The 25,837-nt window shown below is 48.4% G+C and overlaps 1 protein-coding gene across 2 annotated transcripts in view; it reads right to left on the reverse strand.

The window, feature by feature from the left end:
* LOC138647079 (vitamin D3 hydroxylase-associated protein-like) overlaps positions 1-25,837 on the reverse strand; it is a 160,574-nt gene that overhangs the window by 29,061 nt on the left and 105,676 nt on the right. For both annotated transcript variants that reach the window (XM_069735897.1, XM_069735898.1), the window contains exons 6-8: positions 20,734-20,771; positions 20,501-20,625; positions 18,005-18,130 (exon numbers count right to left, since the gene is read on the reverse strand). In XM_069735897.1, the coding sequence (XP_069591998.1) occupies positions 18,005-18,130; positions 20,501-20,625; positions 20,734-20,771 (289 nt within the window). The remainder of the gene's footprint in view (positions 1-18,004; positions 18,131-20,500; positions 20,626-20,733; positions 20,772-25,837) is intronic.

Below are 25,837 nucleotides of genomic sequence, written 5' to 3' on the forward strand. Positions count from 1 at the left end.
TTAACTAGGATCCCCAAGTCCTTCTCCCTGTCAGATTTACCCAGTGGTTTCCCGTTCAGTGTGTAATGGTGATATTGATTCCTTCTTCCCATGTGTATAACCTTACATTTATCATAGTTAAACCTCATCTGCCACCTTTCAGCCCAAGTTTCCAACTTATCCAGATCCATCTGTAGCAGAATACTATCTTCTCTTGTATTAACTGCTTTATATAGTTTTGTATCATCTGCAAATATCAATATTTTACTGTGTAAACCTTCTACCAGATCATTAATGAATATGTTGAAGAGAACAGGTCCCAATACTGACCCCTGCGGTCCCCACTGGTCACAGCGACCCAGTTAGAGACTATACCATTTATAACCACCCTCTGCTTTCTATCACTAAGCCAGTTACTAACCCATTTACACACAATTTCCCCCAGACCAAGCATTCTCATTTTGTGTACCAACCTCTTGTGTGGCACGGTATCAAACGCTTTGGAAAAATCGAGATATACCACGTCCAATGACTCACCGTGGTCCAGCCTATAGCTTACCTCTTCATAAAAACTGATTAGATTGGTTTGACAGGAGCAATTTCTCATAAACCCATGCTGATATGGAGTTAAACAGTTATTCTCATTGAGATAATCCAGAATAACATCCCTAGATTGTAAGCTCTCACCAGCAGGGGCGGCTTATTTCGCTTTAATTATTGTATTGTTAACGTTGTTCCTTATGACTGTTGTGTTTTAAACTGTTAAACCGTTAAGCGCTGCGGAATATATTGGTGCTATATATAAAGATTATTATTATTAAAAAATAAAATAGCGCAGGTATTGCTTGAGAGTTTGGTTAGCTCTTTCAGTCTGGTCATTGGATTGTGGGTGGAAGGCAGTAGATTGACAGTAATTCCTAAAGCTGTACAGAAGGTTTTCCAAAATCTTGATGTAAACTGAACACCTCTATCAGAAACGACATTGTCAGGAATTCCATGCAGCCTCAATATCTCTTTGACCACTAATTCTGTAGTTTGTTCACCTGTAGGAATCTCTTTAGTTGGAATAAAATGGGCCATCTTAGGGAGACGATCCACCACAACAAGGATAACAGTCATTTCTTTATATGGAGGTAGGTCCACGATAACATCCATTGAGATTGATCCCCAAGGCCTGGATTAAACTGGAAGAGGTTGAAGGAGTCCAAGAGGAGAAGATCGTGGCGTCTCGTACCGTGCGCATGTTAAACAGTAGGAAACATATTTTCTCAAATCCTTCCTACAATTAGGCCACCAAAAAGAAGGAAGCAGTAGTTTGAGGTTTGCTGTGGACTCCACTCTATGAGCATTGGTCCAATAGACTTTAGTCTGTGGCCAGTTCCTCACAGACACATCTGGTAAAAGCCAGGATTGGGACCCACTGGTTGCCTGGCTCCATGGAGATGTTTGGAGAAGCCAGGTTGTGACCATAGCCATGAGTCTGACCAGACGTGTCTGACCATCTTAGAAATTGCATTTTTAAATTGCAGTTTTTTAATTGCTATGAATTAGACTAGAATTCCATGGGGCATTTGAGCATTCATCACTGCTGTACTTTCATCATCCTCATCACCACCTGTATCCTCTAATCAAGCTGTTTTGTCTACCCACAGGTATGCTGCTGTTCATCTACTCTGCCTTTCCTGCAATGTGTGTTTATGTGAACTGCATATAATTCCCACCTGGTATGCTGCTGTCCATCTACTCTGCCTTTCCTGCAATGTGTGTTTATGTGAACTGCATATAATTCCCACCTGGTATGCTGCTGTCCATCTACTCTGCCTTTCCTGCAATGTGTGTTTATGTGAACTGCATATAATTCCCACCTGGTATGCTGCTGTCCATCTACTCTGCCTTTCCTGCAATGTGTGTTTATGTGAACTGCATATAATTCCCACCTGGTATGCTGCTGTCCATCTACTCTGCCTTTCCTGCAATGTGTGTTTATGTGAACTGCATATAATTCCCACCTGGTACGCTTTGCTTACCCATTGTTTTCTATCCATTCGTATTTCACTTCCCTTGCTTCTTGCTTGCATACCTGAGTGGCCATCTACCCCACCCCCTCTTTATGACCTGGCTTAACTGTGAACATGTGCTCTAGACACACACGCCCACATCCTCCCTCTCAGCTGTGAGCCCTTAGGTGCCCATAAATTCATAGCCATGAGTCTGACCAGACGTGTCTGACCATCTTAGAAATTGCATTTTTAAATTGCAGTTTTTTAATTGCTATGAATTAGACTAGAATTGGACTGGAATTGACTGGAAGGTAAAGGAATAGAAAACCACTATAATGTTTCGGTTTCTTTTCACATTCACCCCCATACTACTCTATTTCTTCCTATCTCCTGTAGTCCCTCCACCCAGTAAAGAACTAGTCATTTCTCCCTCCATCCTCCCCAGTCATCTCACCTCCTCCACAGAACTATTCCTCCACATACAATCCTTTCTCGCCAGGCACACACGGCCACATCATGACCTATCCAGCTCACACCTTCTAACGCTCTGTCTGCTGCTCCTCATTGCTGGCGACATATCCCCAAATCCTGGCCCTCCTCATCACATCCCCACACTCATTTCTAATCCCCTGCCACGAGCCTCTACACGTCCTCGCAACCACAGTAACCTCATACCCATTCATCCTGCCCCCACTCCCCCAATTTCCCTATCTGGAGCACTATGGAACGCATGCTCTGTCTGCAATAAACTTCCATTTATCCATGACCTCTTTATCAATAACAAACTCTCCTTCCTCGGCATCACTGAAACCTGGCTCACCCCTTCTGACACAGCCTCCCCTGCGGCACTCTCTTACGGTGGCTTCCACCTTTCTCACACACCCCGCCCCAGCAGCAAGCATGGCGGAGGAGTTGGTTTTCTCCTGTCAGATAACTGCTCCTTCACCCCAATCCCACTGCCACCCTCTGTTATCCTCCCTTCCTTTGAGGTGCACTCTGTGCGCATCTACTCCCCCTCCAACCTCCAACTGGCTGTCATCTACCGTCCCCCAGGGCCAGCCACCACCTTCTTCGACCACTTCACCACCTGGCTACTCCACTTCCTCGCCGCTGACATCCCCACTATCATCATGGGCGACTTCAACATCCCCATTGACACTTCCCTCTCAGCTGCCACTAAACTTCTATCTCTCACTTCCTCCTTTGGCCTCACTCAATGGTCTTCTACAGCCACCCACAAAGATGGTCACACACTGGACCTCATTCTCACCCGCCTCTGCTCCCTATCTAACCTCTCAAACTCACCTCTTCCTCTTTCTGACCACAACCTACTTACATTCTCTTCCCTTTCCACTCCTTGTCTACAACCCCCACCCCACAAACTCTCACACCCTCGCAGAAATCTTAAACACCTTGATCTTCACTCACTCTCTGAATCCCTCCTCCCTCTCACAGACATAAGCTCCCTACACAATGCGGATGATGCTGCCGCTCTATATAACACCACAATAGCTGCAGCTTTGGAATCTCTTGCCCCTCTCACACATACCAAAGCTCGCAAAATCAACAGACAACCCTGGCACACCAGCATGACAAAAGAACTGAGGCGAGCTTCCAGAGCTGCTGAGCGCAGATGGAAAAGATCCCACTCCATCGAGCACTTCATCGCATTCAAACAGTCCCTCACTGCTTTCAAAACCATGCTCGCCACAGCAAAACAAACCTACTTCTCATCTCTCATATCCTCTCTGTCTCACAACCCCAAACAGTTATTCAACACCTTCAACTCTCTCCTCCGTCCCCCAGCACCTCCTCCCTCCCCACTCATCTCAGCTGAAGACTTCGCCTCATTTTTCAAGCAGAAAATTGAGAACATCAGAGACAATTTTAGTAAACAACCCCCAGAACCCTTCCTCCCAACTACCCAGCCCTCCACCTCCAAAACCAACTTCTCCACCATTACAGAAGACGGACTCTCCACTCTACTCTCAAGATCGCATCTCACCACCTGTGCACTTGACCCACTCCCATCCCACTTCATCCCAAACCTCACCACAGTCTTCATCCCAACCCTAACCCATCTCTTTAACCTATCACTAACAACTGGCATTTTCCCCTCAAGCTTTAAACATGCCACAATCACACCTATCCTCAAAAAGCCCTCTCTTGACCCATCCTCTGTATCTAGCTATCGCCCTATATCACTTCTCCCCTTTGCCTCAAAACTACTGGAACAACATGTCCATATTGAACTGTCCTCCCATCTATCTTCCTGCTCCTTCTTCGACCGCTTTCAATCAGGCTTCCGGTCACACCACTCCACTGAAACTGCCCTAACTAAGGTCACCAATGACCTATTAACCGCCAAGAGCAAGCGACACTACTCTGTCCTCCTCCTCCTGGACCTGTCCTCTGCCTTTGACACAGTGGACCATTCCCTGCTGCTGCAGACCCTCTCATCCCTTGGCATCACAGAATTGGCCCTATCCTGGATCTCATCATACCTAACTGACCGTACATTCAGCGTCTCCCACTCACACACCACCTCCTCACCTCGCCCCCTATCTGTCGGAGTCCCGCAAGGTTCAGTTCTAGGACCCCTGCTCTTCTCCATCTACACCTTTGGCCTGGGACAGCTCATAGAATCTCACGGCTTTCAGTATCATCTCTATGCTGACGACACACAGATCTACATCTCTGGACCAGATATCACCTCCCTACTAACCAGAATCCCTCAATGTCTGTCTGCTATTTCATCCTTCTTCTCCACTAGATTTCTAAAACTTAACATGGACAAAACAGAATTCATCATCTTTCCCCCATCTCACGCGATCTCCCCAACGAACCTATCCATTACAGTAAACGGCTGCCCACTCTCCCCAGTCCCACAAGCCCGCTGTCTTGGGGTAATCCTTGACACTGATCTCTCCTTTAAACCACAAATCCAAACCCTTTCCACTTCCTGCCGCCTCCAACTCAAAAATATTTCACGGATCCGCACATTCCTAAACCAAGAATCTGCAAAAACCCTAGTCCATGCCCTCATCATCTCCCGCCTTGACTACTGTAACCTCCTGCTCTGTGGCCTCCCCTCTAACACTCTTGCACCCCTCCAATCTATTCTAAACTCTGCTGCCCGACTAATCCACCTGTCCCCCCGCTATTCCCCGGCCTCTCCCCTCTGTCAATCCCTGCACTGGCTCCCCATCACCCAGAGACTCCAGTACAAAAGCCTAACCATGACATATAAAGCCATCCACAACCTGTCTCCTCCATACATCTGTGACCTCGTCTCCCGGTACTTTCCTGCACGCAACCTCCGATCCTCACAAGATCTCCTTCTCTACTCCCCTATTATCTCCTCTTCCCACAATCGCATACAAGATTTCTCTCGTGCATCCCCCCTACTCTGGAATGCTCTACCACAACATATCAGACTCTCGCCTACCATCGAAACCTTCAAAAAGAACCTGAAGACCCACCTCTTCCGACAAGCCTACAACCTGCAGTAACCACCGATTGACCAAACCGCTGCACGGCCAGCTCTACCCTCACCTACTGTATCCTCACCCATCTCTTGTAGATTGTGAGCCCTCGCGGGCAGGGTCCTCTCTCCTCCTGTACCAGTTGTGACTTGTATTTTTCAAGATTATTGTACTTGTTTTATTATGTATACCCCTCCTCACATGTAAAGCGCCATGGAATAAATGGCGCTATAATAATAAATAATAATAATAATAATAACTAGCCTTGTACCTGAATGGACTGTCATCTTCCTAAGCTTGTTGTTACCTTGTCTCTGTGCATGCCATAGGTGGGGTTGCCAACGCTGGAAGATCTAAAGTAAGAGCTGCTCTTATCCCGGCGAGTTAGGAGAAGGGTAAGACTCTGTAATATGCACCATCTTGGTGAATTTTGCTGGGACTGTTCTACATGTTGTCTGCTAGTTTTGCGGTTCAATAAAGCATTGTCACACTGTTTTACCTTCACCCTGTGTTGTTTGAGTAGTGTTCTGCCCACAGGAAAGGAGAGCGGGCGTTCGATGGGATGATCCATGGTCCATACGGTTTCGGCTAGCAGACAAGGGCACCCACTGACCCTAAGTATCTCCACAGATGTCTAGCACTGACTGTACCATTCTATGTCCAAAAAGTTTGCGGGCAATACTGGACACCAAAGAAATTTTAATGAAGATTAAAGATGGATACGAATCTGACTGTTTTCTTATCCAGCCTTATAAAGACATTGATCTTTCTTTTAGCCCCTTCACCGCGAATCCTGTTTTCACCTTCCTGACCAGGCTAATTTTAATAATTCTAACCACTGTCACATTATGAGGTCATAACTCTAGAACGCTTCAACAGCTCCAACTAATTTGGAGACTGTTTTCTTGAGACATATTGTACTTTATGATAATGGTGACTGTTGTGAATTCTGTGGCTGAATTCACTCCTGTGGTCACAAGTGGTACTGCAGCTTCTGAGCTTCCTCCCTCAGGTGTTCTGGTGAGCTCGTTAACTGCTTCATTATTTAACTCCGCCTGATGCTGCTATCCTTGCTCCTTGTCAATGTTTCAGTGTTGGATCTGAGCTTCTCCTGATTGTTCCTGTGACCTGCTGCTCTGTATAGCTAAGTGCTTTTTTGCTATTTTGTTTCCTTTTTTCTGTCCAGCTTGTCTTTTGTTTTGCTGGAAGCTCTGAGACGCAAAGGGTGTACCGCCGTGCCGTTAGTTCGGCACGGTGGGGTTTTTTTTGCCCCCTTTGCGTGGTTTTGCTTTAGGGTTTTTTGTAGACTGCAAAGTTCGCTTTACTGTCCTCGCTCTGTCCTAGAATATCGGGCCCCACTTTGCTGAATCTATTTCATCCGTACGTTTTGTCTTTTCATCTTACTCGCAGTCATTATATGTGGGGGGCTGCCTTTTCCTTTGGGGAATTTCTCTGGGGCAAGTCAGGCCTATTTTTCTATCTTCAGGCTAGCTAGTTTCTTAGGCTGTGCCGAGTTGCCTAGGTAGTTGTTAGGCGCAATCCACAGCCGCTTTTAGTTGTGTTTAGGATAGGATCAGGTGTGCAGTCTACAGAGTTTCCACGTCTCAGAGCTCGTTCTTGTATTTTTGGGTATTTGTCAGATCACTGTGTGCGCTCTGATCGCTAAGCACACTGTGTTTCTGGATTGCCTTCATAACACCTGTCATTAGCAAACATAACAGTACAAGGAGCCTAACTAATGATTCTCAATAGAGGGAAAGAAAAAGTTCTGACATCATTTTTTTTTTTTTTTTCTGCTCTGTGTTCACTTTTTTTTTTTTTCCCCTAGACATTTGGGTGATTCTGGACACAGGTGTGGACATGGATATTCAGGGTCTGTGCTCTTCAATGGATAATCTCGTTATAAATGTACAAGAAATTCAAGATACTATTGATCAGAAATCTATGTTACAACCAAGAATTCCTATTCCTGATTTGTTTTTTGGAGATAGAACTAAGTTTCTAAGTTTCAAAAATAATTGTAAGCTATTTCTGGCCTTGAAACCTCATTCTTCTGGTAATCCTATTCAACAGGTTTTGATTATTATTTCTTTTTTGCGCGGCGACCCTCAAGACTGGGCATTTTCTCTTGCGCCAGGAGACCCTGCATTGAGTAGTGTCGATGCGTTTTTCCTGGCGCTTGGATTGCTGTACGATGAGCCTAATTCAGTGGATCAGGCTGAGAAAAATTTGCTGGCTTTGTGCCAGGGTCAGGATGATATAGAAGTATATTGTCAGAAATTTAGGAAATGGTCAGTACTCACTCAGTGGAATGAATCTGCGCTGGCAGCTTTGTTCAGAAAGGGTCTCTCTGAGGCTCTTAAGGATGTCATGGTGGGATTTCCTATGCCTGCTGGTTTGAATGAGTCTTTGTCTTTGGCCATTCAGATCGGTCGACGCTTGCGCGAGCGTAAATCTGTGCACCATTTGGCGGTACTGCCTGAGGTTAAACCTGAGCCTATGCAGTGCGATAGGACTATGACTAGAGTTGAACGGCAGGAATACAGACGTCTGAATGGTCTGTGTTTCTACTGTGGTGATTCCACTCATGCTATTTCTGATTGTCCTAAGCGCACTAAGCGGTCCGCTAGGTCTGCCGTCATTGGTACTGTACAGTCCAAATTCCTTCTGTCCATTACCTTGATATGCTCTTTGTCGTCGTTTTCTGTCATGGCGTTTGTGGATTCGGGCGCTGCCCTGAATCTGATGGATTTGGATTATGCTAAACGTTGTGGGTTTTTCTTGGAGCCTTTGCGGTGTCCTATTCCATTGAGAGGAATTGATGCTACACCTTTGGCCAAGAATAAACCTCAGTACTGGGCCCAGCTGACCATGTGCATGGCTCCTGCACATCAGGAAGTTATTCGCTTTCTGGTGCTACATAATCTGCATGATGTGGTCGTGTTGGGGTTGCCATGGCTACAAACCCATAATCCAGTATTGGATTGGAATTCCATGTCGGTATCCAGCTGGGGTTGTCAGGGGGTACATGGTGATGTTCCATTTTTGTCGATTTCGTCATCCACCCCTTCTGAGGTCCCAGAGTTCTTGTCTGATTATCAGGATGTATTTGAAGAGCCCAAGTCCGATGCTCTACCTCCGCATAGGGATTGTGATTGTGCTATCAATTTGATTCCTGGTAGTAAATTCCCTAAAGGTCGATTATTTAATTTATCCGTGCCCGAACACGCCGCTATGCGCAGTTATGTGAAGGAATCCCTGGAGAAGGGACATATTCGCCCATCGTCATCACCACTGGGAGCAGGGTTCTTCTTTGTAGCCAAGAAGGATGGTTCGCTGAGACCGTGTATTGATTACCGCCTTCTTAATAAGATCACTGTTAAATTTCAGTATCCCTTGCCATTGTTATCTGACTTGTTTGCTCGGATTAAGGGGGCTAGTTGGTTCACTAAGATAGATCTTCGTGGTGCGTATAATCTGGTGAGAATCAGGCAAGGAGATGAATGGAAAACTGCATTCAATACGCCCGAGGGTCATTTTGAGTATCTAGTGATGCCGTTCGGACTTGCCAATGCTCCATCTGTGTTTCAGTCTTTTATGCATGACATCTTCCGTGAGTATCTGGATAAATTCCTGATTGTTTACTTGGATGACATTTTGATCTTCTCAGATGATTGGCTAGATCCTTCTGGTGGCCATCTCTGTCACGGGATGTACGTACTTTTGTGCAGTCCTGTGGGATTTGTGCTAGGGCTAAGCCCTGCTGTTCTCGTGCCAGTGGGTTGCTTTTGCCCTTGCCGGTCCCAAAGAGGCCTTGGACACATATTTCGATGGATTTCATTTCTGACCTTCCCGTTTCTCAAAAGATGTCAGTCATTTGGGTGGTCTGTGATCGCTTTTCTAAAATGGTCCATCTGGTGCCCTTGGCTAAATTGCCTTCCTCCTCTGATTTGGTACCTTTGTTCTTTCAGCATGTGGTTCGGTTGCATGGCATTCCTGAGAATATTGTTTCTGACAGAGGTTCCCAGTTTGTTTCAAGGTTTTGGCGAGCCTTTTGTGGTAGGATGGGCATTGACCTATCCTTTTCCTCGGCTTTCCATCCTCAGACTAATGGCCAGACCGAACGAACCAATCAGACCTTGGAAACATATCTGAGATGTTTTGTTTCTGCAGACCAGGATGATTGGGTGTCCTTTTTGCCGTTGGCTGAGTTCGCCCTTAATAATCGGGCCAGCTCGGCTACCTTGGTTTCTCCTTTTTTTTGCAATTCTGGGTTCCATCCTCGTTTCTCTTCAGGACAGGTTGAGTCTTCGGACTGTCCTGGTGTGGATTCTGTGGTGGATAGGTTGCAGCAGATCTGGACTCAGGTAGTGGACAATTTGATCTTGTCCCAGGAGAAAGCTCAACTTTTCGCTAATCGCAGACGCCGTGTGGGTCCCCGACTTCGTGTTGGGGATCTGGTTTGGTTATCTTCTCGTCATATTCCTATGAAGGTTTCCTCTCCTAAATTTAAACCTCGTTTTATTGGTCCGTATAGGATTTCTGAGGTTCTCAATCCTGTGTCTTTTCGTTTGACCCTCCCAGACTCCTTTTCCATACATAATGTATTCCATAGGTCGTTGTTGCGGAGATACGTGGCACCTATGGTTCCATCTGTTGAGCCTCCTGCCCCGGTTTTGGTGGAGGGGGAATTGGAGTATATTGTGGAGAAGATTTTGGATTCTCGTGTTTCTAGACGGAAACTCCAGTATCTGGTTAAATGGAAGGGTTATGCTCAGGAAGATAATTCCTGGGTTTTTGCCTCTGATGTTCATGCTTCCGATCTTGTTCGTGCCTTTCATGCGGCTCATCCTGGTCGGCCTGGGGGCTCTGGTGAGGGTTCGGTGACCCCTCCTCAAGGGGGGGGTACTGTTGTGAATTCTGTGGCTGAATTCACTCCTGTGGTCACAAGTGGTACTGCAGCTTCTGAGCTTCCTCCCTCAGGTGTTCTGGTGAGCTCGTTAACTGCTTCATTACTTAACTCCGCCTGATGCTGCTATCCTTGCTCCTTGTCAATGTTTCAGTGTTGGATCTGAGCTTCTCCTGATTGTTCCTGTGACCTGCTGCTCTGTATAGCTAAGTGCCTTTTGCTTTTTTGTTGCTTTTTTTCTGTCCAGCTTGTCTTTTGTTTTGCTGGAAGCTCTGAGACGCAAAGGGTGTACCGCCGTGCCGTTAGTTCGGCACGGTGGGTTTTTTTTGCCCCTTTGCGTGGTTTTGCTTTAGGGTTTTTTGTAGACTGCAAAGTTCGCTTTACTGTCCTCGCTCTGTCCTAGAATATCGGGCCCCACTTTGCTGAATCTATTTCATCCGTACGTTTTGTCTTTTCATCTTACTCACAGTCATTATATGTGGGGGGCTGCCTTTTCCTTTGGGGAATTTCTCTGGGGCAAGTCAGGCCTATTTTTCTATCTTCAGGCTAGCTAGTTTCTTAGGCTGTGCCGAGTTGCCTAGGTAGTTGTTAGGCGCAATCCACAGCCGCTTTTAGTTGTGTTTAGGATAGGATCAGGTGTGCAGTCTACAGAGTTTCCACGTCTCAGAGCTCGTTCTTGTATTTTGGGGTATTTGTCAGATCACTGTGTGCGCTCTGATCGCTAAGCACACTGTGTTTCTGGATTGCCTTCATAACACTTGTCATTAGCAAACATAACAGGTGACTGGGTGGATTATCTACCAACAGCAGAATTTTCCTATAATAACTCCAAGCACAGTTCTCCATCCCGGAGCCCATTTTTTCTACCTATGACTTGCATCTGGTCATTTGGTTCCTGCTGTTACAAACAGACGTACAGAGTTGCAGAAAGCTCAAGAAGGACTAACTGAGATGTTACAAAAGGCCCACAAAGATTACAAAGAAACAGCATATAAATGTCGCAAACCCCTCCTACCCTTCAGGTTGATGACAAGGGTTGACTTTCTACAAAAAATCTGAAAACACACATACAGTCTTCTAAATTGGGTCAAAAATTCATAGGACCTTTTAAAATTTCTGCACAAATTAACCCAGTTGCTTTCCGTTTAAAACTTCCTAACAGCCTTAAAATTCACCCTGTGTTTCATGTGTCCTTGCTCAAACCATTCAGTGACAAGCCGTCTCCAGGAAGAACTCAGCCACCTCCTCCATCAGAAAAAGTCCATGGTGAAGAAGAGGACATTGTGGACGAAATTCTGGACTCTAGAAGATTTAGAGGAAAACTACAATATTTGGTACAATGGAGGAGTTATGGAACAAAAAAGAATTCATGGGAGCCGGAGGGCAACGTACATGCAGCCAGGCTTACAAGAGCTTTTCATCACAGACATCCAGAGAAGCCAGCGCCTGAGATGTCCAGAGGCCATCCTGGAAGGAAGTGAGTATTGTCAGGACTTGATACCAGCAGCTACTGTGCACCAGGAGGCAGCTCTTCCCACCGAGCTTTTCGCTGGACAGTTCTGTGCTAACCCAAATAACATAACATAGTTGGCAAGGCCAAAAAAAGCCAGGCGTCCATCCAGTTCAGCCTATATTCCATCATAATAAATCCCCAGATCTACGTCCTTCTACAGAACCTAATAATTGTATGATACAATATTGTTCTGCTCCAGGAAGACATCCAGGCCTCTCTTGAACCCCTCGACTGAGTTCGCCATCACCACCTCCTCAGGCAAGCAATTCCAGATTCTCACTGCCCTAACAGTAAAGAATCCTCTTCTATGTTGGTGGAAAAACCTTCTCTCCTCCAGACGCAAAGAATGCCCCCTTGTGCCCGTCACCTTCCTTGGTATAAACAGATCCTCAGCGAGATATTTGTATTGTCCCCTTATATACTTATACATGGTTATTAGATCGCCACTCAGTCGTCTTTTGTCTAGACTAAATAATCTTAATTTTGCTAATATCTTGGGTTTTGTAGTTCCCCCATCCCCTTTCCCCTCTTATGTTTCTGATGGTCTCCACCCCGAGTTCCTCATTGGCTCCACCCTGATTTCCTGACTGGCTCCACCCCGAGTTCCTGATTAGCTCCACCCTGAGTTTATGATTGGCTCCACCCTGAATTTCTGATTGGCTCCATCTTGTAATCCCCTGACTGAACACTCTTATTAAACCTGGCATGGCTCTTCCTTCCTTTTTGAGTTTATTGAGCTCCCAGCCTTTAGTAAAGATTTCCTTCCACCTGCTGCTTCCTCCAAACTACAGTATACTGCTTTTCCCCATGTACCATCCTCTGGCTAACTCCTGACTACAACAAAGTCTTCAAAGATTACTCTCATAAACAGAAAATTCAGAAAAACAATATCTTTATTTGGACAATCAGCGAACACATAAAAACAGAAAAAGAAGAGATCATGCAGAGAAAAAAATATAGGGTAAGTGTAGAGAATATATTTAGACCTATCCCACAATAATATTTAAACAGTCATATACATAGGTCTATTTTCACAAGAGGTATGCCCATATGGAAAAAGCATAAAAACTAAATGCCAAACTTTTGTGTCCTAAGTAGAGATGAGCAAATTTGATTGGGTCCCAATAAACAGGTTCTCCATGCATGTGTCATGGCTGTCACACAGCTGCGACACATGCAGCTGCGGAGCCGAACAGCTGATCAGCCGGCGAGCCTCATGTATCCGGGTTCCTTCTGCAGCTCATTTGGTAAGCGCTATAGCTTGCTGAATAAGCAGGGATCTGAGCAAATTAGCTCATCTCTACTTAGAGCGCAAAACTTTGGTATTTAGTTTTTATACTTTTTTTCATGCCTCTTATGACAATAGACCTATGTATATGACTGTTTAATAATATTGTGGGACAGATCTAAATATATTCTCTATACTTTCACCATGGTTTTTTCTCTGCATCATCTCTTCTTTTTCTATGTTTTTATGTGTTCGCTGATTTACCGTGTAACTGTCACTATCCTGCATATATATTCGGCAATAATGATCTCATAAAAGGACGACCACATTACCCCTTTGTCCAAGGGTTTTCTGACTATGTGGTGGTCCCGCTGAAGATTCTATAGCCAACCTGTCATCCCTCTTGCAGTTACATTTGGAGTGAGAGTCCTGTCTTTTTATGGATGCAACTTCCCTAGATGCCATGCTTCCAAAAATATCAATAATGGATCGATTGATCTGTTAGTGTTGTGTCTGGGGACGGCGCGGTCCGGAGTCATGGGAACTCAGCCTCGCAGTATGGTGCTGTGTAGCGGCCATTATTACTGTAGTGTTGTGTCTGGGGACGGCGCGGTCCGGAGTCATGGGAACTCAGCCTCGCAGTATGGTGCTGTGTAGCGGCCATTATTACTGTAGTGTTGTGCCTGGGGACGGCGCGGTCCGGAGTCATGGGAACTCAGCCTCGCAGTATGGTGCTGTGTAGCGGCCATTATTACTGTAGTGTTGTGCCTGGAGCTGGTGCGGTCCGGAGTCATGGGAACTCAGCCTCGCAGTATGGTGCTGTGTGGCGGCCATTATTATTGTAGTGTTGTGCCTGGGGACGGCGCGGTCCGGAGTCATGGGAACTCAGCCTCGCAGTATGGTGCTGTGTGGCGGCCATTATTACTGTAGTGTTGTGCCTGGGGACGGCGCGGTCCGGAGTCATGGGAACTCAGCCTCGCAGTATGGTGCTGTGTAGCGGCCATTATTACTGTAGTGTTGTGCCTGGGGACGGCGCGGTCCGGAGTCATGGGAACTCAGCCTCGCAGTATGGTGCTGTGTAGCGGCCATTATTACTGTAGTGTTGTGCCTGGAGCTGGTGCGGTCCGGAGTCATGGGAACTCAGCCTCGCAGTATGGTGCTGTGTGGCGGCCATTATTATTGTAGTGTTGTGCCTGGGGACGGCGCGGTCCGGAGTCATGGGAACTCAGCCTCGCAGTATGGTGCTGTGTAGCGGCCATTATTACTGTAGTGTTGTGCCTGGGAGTGGCGCGGCCCAGAGTCATGGGAACTCAGCCTCGCTGTATGGTGCTGTGTAGCAGCCATTATTACTGTAGTGTTGTGCCTGGAGCTGGTGCGGTCCAGAGTCATGGGAACTCAGCCTCGCAGTATGGTGCTGTGTAGCGGCCATTATTACTGTAGTGTTGTGCCTGGGAGTGGCGCGGCCCAGAGTCATGGGAACTCAGCCTCGCAGTATGGTGCTGTGTAGCGGCCATTATTACTGTAGTGTTGTGCCTGGAGCTGGTGCGGTCCAGAGTCATGGGAACTCAGCCTCGCAGTATGGTGCTGTGTGGTGGCCATTATTACTGTAGTGTTGTGCCTGGGGACGGCGCGGTCCGGAGTCATGGGAACTCAGCCTCGCAGTATGGTGCTGTGTAGCGGCCATTATTACTGTAGTGTTGTGCCTGGGGACGGCGCGGTCCGGAGTCATGGGAACTCAGCCTCGCTGTATGGTGCTGTGTAGCGGCCATTATTACTGTAGTGTTGTGCCTGGAGACGGCGCGGCCCGGAGTCATGGGAACTCAGCCTCGCAGTATGGTGCTGTGTAGCGGCCATTATTACTGTAGTGTTGTGCCTGGGGACGGCGCGGTCCGGAGTCATGGGAACTCAGCCTCGCTGTATGGTGCTGTGTGGTGGCCATTATTACTGTAGTGTTGTGCCTGGGGACGGCGCGGCCCGGAGTCATGGGAACTCAGCCTCGCAGTATGGGTGCTGTGTGGCGGCCATTATTACTGTAGTGTTGTGCCTGGGGACGGCGCGGTCCAGAGTCATGGGAACTCAGCCTCGCAGTATGGGTGCTGTGTGGCGGCCATTATTATTGTAGTGTTGTGCCTGGGGACGGCACGGCCCAGAGTCTTGGGAACTCAGCCTTTCAGTATGGTGCTGTGTGGCGGCCATTATTACTGTAGTGTTGTGCCTGGAGCTGGCACGGCCCAGAGTCTTGGGAACTCAGCCTTTCAGTATGGTGCTGTGTGGCGGCCATTATTACTGTAGTGTTGTGCCTGGGGACGGCACGGCCCAGAGTCATGGGAACTCAGCCTCGCAGTATGGTGCTGTGTGGCGGCCATTATTACTGTAGTGTTGTGCCTGGGAGTGACGCGGTCCAGAGTCATGGGAACTCAGCCTCGCAGTATGGTGCTGTGTGGTGGCCATTATTACTGTAGTGTTGTACCTGGGGACAGCGTGGTCCGGAGTCATGGGAACTCAGCCTCGCAGTATGGTGCTGTGTGGTGGCCATTATTACTGTAGTGTTGTGCCTGGAGCCGGCGCGGTCCGGAGTCATGGGAACTCAGCCTCGCAGTATGGTGCTGTGTGGCGGCCATTATTACTGTAGTGTTGTGCCTGGAGCCGGCGCGGTCCGGAGTCATGGGAACTCAGCCTTTCAGTATGGTGCTGTGTGGTGGCCATTATTACTGTAGTGTTGTGCCTGGAGCCGGCGCGGCTCAGAGTCATGGGAACTCAGCCTCGCAGTATGGTGCTGTGTGTTGGCCATTATTACTGTAGTGTTGTGCCTGGGGATGGCGCGGTCCGGAGTCATGAGAACTCAGCCTCGCAGTATGGTGCTGTGTGGCAGCCATTATTACTGTAGTGTTGTGCCTGGAGACGGCGTGGTCCGGAGTCATGGGAACTCAGCCTCGCAGTATGGTGCTGTGTGGCGGCCATTATTACTGTAGTGTTGTGCCTGGAGCCGGCGTGGTCCGGAGTCATGGGAACTCAGCCTCGCAGTATGGGTGCTGTGTGGCGGCCATTATTACTGTAGTGTTGTGCCTGGGGATGGCGCGGTCCAGAGTCATGGGAACTCAGCCTCACAGTATGGTGCTGTGTGTTGGCCATTTTTGCTGTAGTGTTGTGCCTGGGGATGGCGCGGCCCAGAGTCATGGGAACTCAGCCTCGCAGTATGGTGCTGTGTGGCGGCCATTATTACTGTAGTGTTGTGCCTGGAGCCGGCGCGGTCCAGAGTCATGGGAACTCAGCCTCGCAGTATGGTGCTGTGTGGCGGCCATTATTATTGTAGTGTTGTGCCTGGGGACGGCGCGGCCCAGAGTCATGGGAACTCAGCCTCGCAGTATGGTGCTGTGTGTTGGCCATTATTACTGTAGTGTTGTGCCTGGAGCTGGTGCGGTCCGGAGTCATGGGAACTCAGCCTCGCAGTATGGTGCTGTGTGTTGGCCATTATTACTGTAGTGTTGTGCCTGGAGACGGCGTGGTCCGGAGTCATGGGAACTCAGCCTCGCAGTATGGTGCTGTGTGTTGGCCATTATTACTGTAGTGTTGTGCCTGGAGACGGCGTGGTCCGGAGTCATGGGAACTCAGCCTCGCAGTATGGTGCTGTGTGTTGGCCATTATTACTGTAGTGTTGTGCCTGGGGACGGCGCGGCCCAGAGTCATGGGAACTCAGCCTCGCAGTATGGTGCTGTGTGGTGGCCATTATTACTGTAGTGTTGTGCCTGGGGACGGCACGGCCCAGAGTCATGGGAACTCAGCCTCGCAGTATGGGTGCTGTGTGTTGGCCATTATTACTGTAGTGTTGTGCCTGGGGACAGCGCGGCCCAGAGTCATGGGAACTCAGCCTCGCAGTATGGTGCTGTGTGGTGGCCATTATTACTGTAGTGTTGTGCCTGGAGCTGGTGTGGTCCGGAGTCATGGGAACTCAGCCTCGCAGTATGGGTGCTGTGTGTTGGCCATTATTACTGTAGTGTTGTGCCTGGAGCTGGTGTGGTCCGGAGTCATGGGAACTCAGCCTTTCAGTATGGTGCTGTGTGGCGGCCATTATTACTGTATTGTTGTGCCTGGGGACGGCGCGGCCCAGAGTCATGGGAACTCAGCCTCGCAGTATGGTGCTGTGTGGCGGCCATTATTACTGTAGTGTTGTGCCTGGGGACGGCGCGGCCCAGAGTCATGGGAACTCAGCCTCGAAGTATGGTGCTGTGTGGTGGCCATTATTACTGTAGTGTTGTGCCTGGGGACGGCGCGGCCCAGAGTCATGGGAACTCAGCCTCGCAGTATGGTGCTGTGTGTTGGCCATTATTACGGTAGTGTTGTACCTGGGGACAGCGTGGTCCGGAGTCATGGGAACTCAGCCTCGAAGTATGGTGCTGTGTGGTGGCCATTATTACTGTAGTGTTGTGCCTGGGGACGGCGCGGCCCAGAGTCATGGGAACTCAGCCTCGCAGTATGGTGCTGTGTGTTGGCCATTATTACGGTAGTGTTGTACCTGGGGACAGCGTGGTCCGGAGTCATGGGAACTCAGCCTCGCAGTATGGGTGCTGTGAGGCACCATTTCACCCGCCCTACTGATGCATTGTTGCTCCGATGGTGGTGTGCATATGGGGCCGCACCTTTTAAACTAGGGACCCCTTGAGAGGTTCGACATGGCAGCGACATCATACAGTCTAACCCGAATGATAAGCTAAGAACCTCGTCATCAGTTTTGTACATTTTTTCGCAGCTGCATTAGATCAGTGCATGATTTTTGGTTGTGCGGTCCCTGACTTTTAAAACAGCTCTGGCACAAGGGTTTCTAGAGCACAGGCTTCCCCTGATCTGGGATTCTGCCCCCACCGCTCAGACACCACCACCTCTCAGCCGCACCTTGTGTCCAGCCTCCTCCAGCAGGGATTTGGTCTCCTGCACGGCTCGTCTCATGCTCGGGTGTGGGAGGAAATATCCATCAGTGTCGTAGAAGCCAATGATCAGACGCCGTCTGCTGTGATAAATCTGTGGACAAAGAGCAGCTGATAACAGAGAGTGAAAGAGACAGTCATCAGATCAGACCCCATCCCCTGATATAGCAGGAGGCAGCCATAAAAGAACGCCCCTTGTGATCAGGTCACACAAATGTGTGCAGCATGTTCAAAATTATTCTGCAAATTGGAACGCAAGTGTCGTGTAAAATGTCATATTGTCATTTTCCCATAATGTTATAGACGTTTTTTGTCTCCGTATCACTGACATCAATCTTAGATACCTGTGCTAATTAGTAGCCAAGTGCCCCATTAAAGGGAAACTCCTTAAGAAGAAGCACATTCCTCATTATTAAGCAGCCGCATGTTCCAAGTAATATTGGAATGAAAAAGGATCTCTGCTGCCGAAAAGCATCACATCGTGCAATGCCTCGGACGAGGTATGAAAACATTAGATATGTCACGGAAACCTAAGCTCAATCATCGTACTGTGAAGATATCTGTGGCTGATACTGTAAGGGGTGGATCAAACTGTGGACGCCCCCACCCCTTTAAATACATCCTGCTTAACTGTGGATATGTTGCTGTGTTTACTATGCCAGTTCAAGTGCTGCTGCGTACATATCTATATTTATAATTGTCTAAGGGTTTAATTGTCTGTCTGTCCTGGAAATCCCTGGCAGCCTCGACCAATCAGCGACGGGCACAGTCTGCCACAAATTCTGGAATCATCATTGTCCTCCACTGCTGTCAAGTGCTGCCATTGAGTTGTCTAAGGGTCTAATTGTCTGTCTGTCTCGGAAATCCCGCCTTGCTGATTGGTCAAGGCCAGCCGGCCTCTATGGGGCCATAACTGCATGGAGCATTATAAAACGTGACTGGGCAATATACTACGTGGCTGGGCAATATACTACGTGAACATGCATATTCTAGAATACCCGATGCGTTAGAATCAGGCCACCATCTAGTAGTGTACATAGTTTTCTAATAGGAGGAGTCTCCTATCCAGGAGCATTTCCTGATTTCAGTCAGTGAAGAGAGGGAGCTGGTGCAGCTCAGAGGGGCCAGGGAGCCCCAGGTGTCCCGTAGGGATTTAGAGCCCGGGGAAGCACAGCAGCTCCGCAACGTTTTATGAAAGGGCCCAGTCATCCAGTGCCAGTAGGCCAGAAGGTTACAGCGAAAGGATTGCAGCAAGATAAGGACACAGTCATGGGGTGGTGGCAGCTTGGGTTCAGTAACCCGCCTCCTTCCCTGACTGACGGACCTCCCTAATGCAGGGTGAGTGCAAGTCCCGGTCAGGGGTGCAGTTACTGCAGACACTCTCTACACTCAGAGCGGTAACTGAATCAGCGCCGGTGCCGCCCTGTGACTGAAGCGGGAATGCTACCAGTGGGAATAAAGTTCACTTTCTCCCCTCATCGTTCAGCTACGTGGAGGCTCTGAGCAGGTTAATAACTCCACTAACCTGCAGATTAATCCCATATCTGCAGGTTAACAGCATATTTTCTAGTGACAGGTTCTCTTTAAGAGAGCAGCCACAAACATCCCTTTACAAAGCAGCAGGCAGCTATGTGAAGCTGGTGGAGACTTTGAGGTCCAAACCTCAATGTGTCAGATCCTCCAGATCCCGCAATTGTGCATAAACCAACGAGTCGGCCTCCCCTAAGGCTACTTTCACACATCAGGCTTTTTGTTTCAGGCACAATCCGGCAACTTTTGAAAAAAACAGATCCGTTTTTTTTCACACAGAGTTGAATTAGCGCTGGATTGTGCCTGATGGCCAGATGTTTCATCCGTTTTTTGCCGGATCTGTTCAAATAGTCGTTTCCAGCGGACGGAGAAAACGTCCACTGAAACGTTTTTTTTGTCTGGCGGAAAAAAACGCACAGTGATGGAATTGGCATAAAGCACATGAAACGGACTTGTGAAACAGTAACCGGCATCCGGATCAGGTTTTCACAGCATTTTCCATGCAAATCATGGAGATCTCTCTCTCATCACAGAAGCTCCGATGTTACATGGACTCGGCCAGAGGAGGTTTCTGATGGAGAAGCTTCTGATGTCACTAACGCTTCAGATCCCACAGATCACTGATCACAGATCACTGATCTCAGCTCTTTACAACCTAGAAATGTCCGGACGCTCATTCTGCAGAAGAATTTGCTGCATTTTGAGTTTTTAGTTTTGAAAATAATCCTGTTCTCATTGGGAGACTTGTCCAATAAATGATTTATCCTGTAAGGCCGATGACTGGACATCACACAACGCATCTGCGTCCAGGCTCATCAGGGGAAATAACAGCACTTGTGGAGTAATGAGGAGTGCGGTGTAGATGCAACTGTAATATATGTGTGTGTATATGTGGCCTTCTCTGGCATCAGGGAAGGTCCACAGAGCCCCATACCTCATCATTGAAGGGGACTGGCGGCACCGTGGGGTCGAGGCGGAACAATTCATCACACAGAACGGCTTTCATGAACAAGGCCAAGCTGTCCACATCCCGAGCCATTGGACCTGGCATATTCACAGCTACAGGGACAGAACCATCTCAGTCATATAGCAACAAGCTCAGGTTCATAAAGATGAAGGCGACATGGTGGCCACAACCACTGCAAAATGACTATAAAAATGACTAACCTGACTTCCCACTGACCGGAGACAGGATTCCAAGATCACTGGAAGATAGGAAGAACATGGTGGGGTCATCACAAGAATAACGACAAGGAGAAGAGAAAGAAGGAAGATGACAAAGGAAGAATGGAGAGGAAAGAGAAGAGAGAAGGAAAAGAAACCACCGGAGACTAGACGGAGGTGGACATGACTTGGGGATGGGTGGACCGAGAACTCCTGCAGCTTTTGTTTGTATTGCAGTGTAGATTTTAAGCAAGAGTGTTGTTGCTTTAAGAGGAAGGAGTTTAGATGTTTGTGCCTGGTGTATTACTGTGAGGAGAGTGGGGCTTATATAGGGGAGGCAACTCTGGCTCTTCCTCTTTCTCTCACAGGATGGACAGGAGGAAACATTTTCCGCCCTCCCGCCCTGCTTATAATCTCTGTCCTAAAACTTTTTAACTATTGCTTGTATAATGATAAATGCATTATTGTATTTTTGAATTTGTCATTGTATATCTTGTACCAGGTTCAATTGTATATTGGCTATAAAGAGTTATCATTTGCAGTAACCCTCTAAGCCCAAGGGAAGGGCAATCCTTCAGCCATGGTTCCCTGGAGGTTTCCTCCACATGGGGTTTTACCTCTCCTGAGCGCTGTAGGATGACTCTTTGTGAGTCGGAGGTTTGCCAAGTTTAGTCCCATTAATGCTTTTGCAGGGACTTCTAGTTTTTAAGTTTACAAAAATGATAGAATTATAAAAAAAAGTGTCAAATGAGACTGCAAATATCGGGGTATCGGACGATATTCGCGGTATAGGAATTCCTATACTGAGTTCCGATACTTTTGTGATATCGGATACCGGAATTGGAAGTTCCCATAATGATATGAGCCAGTTTCATTTAATTCAGCCAATGAGGATTCCTAAGAAGTGTGGGCACATCCTGTTATGCATGCTAGTCATGTAACTACTGGCATGGCTGTGATTGGCTGCTGAAATGATGCCATGATGCACTATAAAAGTCACCGCCACCATTTTGGGTTCACTCTGCTGTGAATTCAGTTAGGGACAGGATGCTGTGTTCTGACTGAGGGCCAGTTTGAGATTGCGATTTGCTTCATTGTGCTTTACCCAGGCTAATTTAGCAACCGCTGTGTGAGAACCTTGTTTTTGCCTTGCAGCGCTGTTCACAGGTGTCTGCAAGGAGTCTGTGTGAGTGCAGGTCACTCTGTAGTCTGTTCTGCAGCCACAGCCGGTTGTAGACAGCTCAGCGTGCGTCATTGCCTCATACTGTTCCATTGTCCTTTTTTCAATTAGTGCTGCCTGCTGCACATTGTTCCTGATTTATCCTATTAGTGGGTTTTCATCCGTATCCTGCTTGATTGTGGAAAAACACTATATAGGATTACATAGAGGAGTTTTTTTGGCCTTGCAGCGCTGTTCACGGCTGTCTGCAAGGTCTCTGTGTGAGTTCAGCTCACGCTGTAGTCTGTTCTGCAGCCACAGCCTGTTGTAGTCAGCTCAGCGTGCGTCACTGCCTCATACGGTTCCATTGTCCTTTTTTCAATTAGTGCTGCCTGCTGCACATTTTTCCTGAATTATCCTATTAGTGGTTTTCCATCTGTATCCTGCTAGATTGTGGAAAAACATTATATAGGAGTACATAGAGGAGCTTTTTTTGGCCTTGCAGCGCCGTTCACGGCTGTCTGCAAGGTCTCTGTGTGAGTTCAGCTCACGCTGTAGTCTGTTCTGCGAAAATAACAGAAAGTTAATACAGCTCACCAAACACTCCACTTTACAGTTATATAGGCAACATTAGCTCATATTAAAGTCTATTCCACACTTTATAAAATTAGTGTTTCTTATACCTGTTAACAGCTGTTCAGGAATAAGCACACTATGGATAGCAGCTAACGCATCAACTTCAATTAGTGCCACATCCTCTCAGGCACAGAGCACTGACGAGCACCCATCTGTCTCTTCACCACCTGCCAAATTGCCCAGGCAGTCAGAGAGCCCTGTACAGGAGCCATCTCAACTTCTGTTCTCTGAATCTCTTGGCTTGGAAAGAGGGGGCCAGCCAAGCAGCATTCGAGAAATGGAAGAAGAGGCAGTATGCAGTGATGTCCAACTGCTTTGTCTTTCTGAAATTGAAGAGGTGGGTGGGCCAGTGCCTCCGATCAGCACACCTCAGTACACATCTGATGATAAGACTCAGGTGCCACTTTCTGGTGCGTATTGTGCTGCCGAGACTACCCAGGAGAAGCAGTTGTTGGAAGAGGGCAGTGTAGATGAGGTCCTTGACCCATCATGGTGTGATGTACAGGAAGGTGGTGGGAGCAGCTCTGAGGAAGAGATTCCCCGAACAGCCCAAAAAGGAGGGAGAGGGAGGGGGAAGAATGTGTTGCCTGTAGCCTCCATTTCGGCACCCATTAGGAGCATGCCTCTTCCAAAAGCCAAAACGGGCGCTCCCAAGACTTGCAGGGCCTGGTCCTTTTTTGACACAGTTGCAGATGACATTTGCTTTGTCAAATGCAAGCTGTGTAATCAGAAAGTCAAAAGAGGGAAAAGTGTCAGCCACGGGGATTAGGGATCAGCTGGCGCCGCACAGTCTGAAGATTGCGGAGGGAGATGAATGAGAGGTGAAGATATACATTGCGCATGCCCATGAATCCCAGCCTCGCAGTGTGAATAAATCAGAAGACACTGCGAGGCGGGATCTCGTGCAGTGTGGCCGCACAGGCGCAGTCAGCCCGACAACAAATGATGTCAGAAGACAGGCAGCGCTAACTGCGCATGCCCAAGGGATAACATAACAGCGCAGGCTCCGGGACAGATTTAAACAACGCTGAGGAGGTGGCGCCGGCGCCAAGGGGGTATGAATGACAGCTGTGCTGCGTCTCATTAGGAAGGAAAGTCCCGCCTCCGGGACGGTTTCACGGTATGGGGGGGGGGGCACATTTTATAAGTGTAAACTTCAGCGTGTGCAAGGAGCATAAGTAAAAGAGCCACCTTTTCCTTGTGCAGCATTAGTGCTGCACAAGGTGTCTCTTTAAGTTACAAACGCCTGGGGGGGTTACAGGTTCCCTTTCAACTTGCTCCAATTAGGCCTCAGGCTACACTCTGTTTCTCCTGTAATCCCTGGGCTCCAACACCGCCAGTTGCTGCTCGGAAGTGCAGTCTGCACAGTCAACACATGCTCCAGTGTTATTGGGGTTCAGTAGCGTCAGCTGATCCCCAGCTGTGTGTGCAGCAATTTCTCCTGCTCCCCCCACATTGACACCACTACAGATTTTAAACTTGCTCCAATTAGGCCTCAGCCTACACTCTGTTTCTCATGTAATCCCTGGGCTCCAACACCGCTAGTTGCTGCTCAGAAGTGTCTTTGGCATGGGTACTCCCTCCTGCCAAGCCTGGTTCCAGCACGCCAGCTTTTTCCGAGTAGTGTCAAGGTCACTTTGCCTCCAATACGTTGTCCTGTCTGGTTGCGGTCGGGTTAGCCAACTCTATGGTGCCTGCAGTTTAGGTGCTTCCTATGTGGGCTGTGGGAACTGGCAATCAAGGCTGGTTCCATAGTGCCAATAGGACAAGCTCCCCCTGTAGGACTGTGGGTTTTCGGTAACTACGGCCGGCTCGCGGCCTAGCAAATTTTTTGTTCCTGTGGACCTTCTGCTGCCTATCTGAGTTCCAGCACCATTAGCTGGTTCTTTGGCAGACAATCTTGAATAGGTCCCCCTGGTTCCAGTACCGTCAGCTGGTTCCAGGCAGAGCCTTTGGCTTAGGTGCCTCCTTCTGGGTATCAGAGTTCCACCAACGTCTGGTGGTCCTTGGTAGTGCTTTCTGGCACGTGTACCTCCTGCTTAGTAACCGGGTTCCAGAACCGTCAGCTGGTCCTCGGTAGTTCCATTGGCTCTTGTACCTTCTGCTCCCCATCCTGGTTCCAGTACCGTCAGCTGCTTCCGGGCAGAGCCTTTGGCTTAGGTGCCTCCTTCTGGGTATCCGAGTTCCACCAACATCTGGTGGTCCTTGGTAGTGCTTTCTGGCACAGGTACCTCCTGCTTAGTAACCAGGTTCCAGTACCGTCAGCTGGTCCTCGGTAGTTGCATTGGCTCTTGTACCTTCTGCTACCCATCCGGGTTCCAGTACCATCAGCTGGTTCTCGGCAGTGTCTTTTGCTCTTGTAACTTCTGCTCCCCATCCTGGTTCCAGTACCGTCAGCTTGTTCCAGGCAGAGCCTTTGGCTTAGGTGCCTCCTTCTGGGTATCAGTGTTCCACCAATGTCTGGTGGTCCTTGGTAGTGCTTTCTGGCACAGGAACCTCCTGCTTAGTAACCGGGTTCCAGTACCGTCAGCTAGTCCTCAGTAGTTCCATTGGCTCTTGTACCTTCGGCTCCCCATCCTGGTTCCAGTACCATCAGCTGGTTCCAGGCAAAGCCTTTGGCTTAGGTGCCTACTTCTGGGTATCCGAGTTCCACCAACGTCTGGTGGTCCTTGATAGTGCTTTCTGGCACAGGTACCTCCTGCTTAGTAACCGGGTTCCAGTACCGTCAGCTGGTCCTCGGTAGTTCCATTGGCTCTTGTACCTTCGGGTAGCCATCCGGGTTCCAGTATCATCAGCTGGTTCTCGGCAGTTCCTCAGCCTTCTTGTACCTTCTGCTACATTTCCAAGTTCAAGCTTTTGGAAATAGTTTTTGCTAATCACTCTGGATCTCCCTGACAACGACCCTAAAGACGACGACCCTGAAGACAACCCTGAAGAAGACGACGACCCTGGAGACCACGACCCTGAAGACCACCCCGAAGAAGACGATGACCCCTGAGACGATGACCCCTGAGACGACGACCCCGGAGACGACGACCCCGGAGACGACGACCCTGGAGACGACGACCCTGGAGACGACGACCCTGGAGACGACGACCCTGGAGACGACGACCCTGGAGACGACCCTGAAGACCAAGAAGCAGAAGAACAAGAAGCTGCAGAACAAAAAGCAGAAGAATATTAAGCATAAGACTAAAAATCAGAGCAAAAGATATTATCTAAATTATAAGCAGAAGAAGACTAAGCAGTGTATGGGGGCGAGTCCGTTCCTCCTCGTGATGCCCCTGGAAAAAACCTGCTGCTGCAGGCCAA

The sequence above is a fragment of the Ranitomeya imitator genome, chromosome 8, assembly GCF_032444005.1.
Source record: "Ranitomeya imitator isolate aRanImi1 chromosome 8, aRanImi1.pri, whole genome shotgun sequence".
Lineage (NCBI taxonomy): Eukaryota > Metazoa > Chordata > Amphibia > Anura > Dendrobatidae > Ranitomeya > Ranitomeya imitator.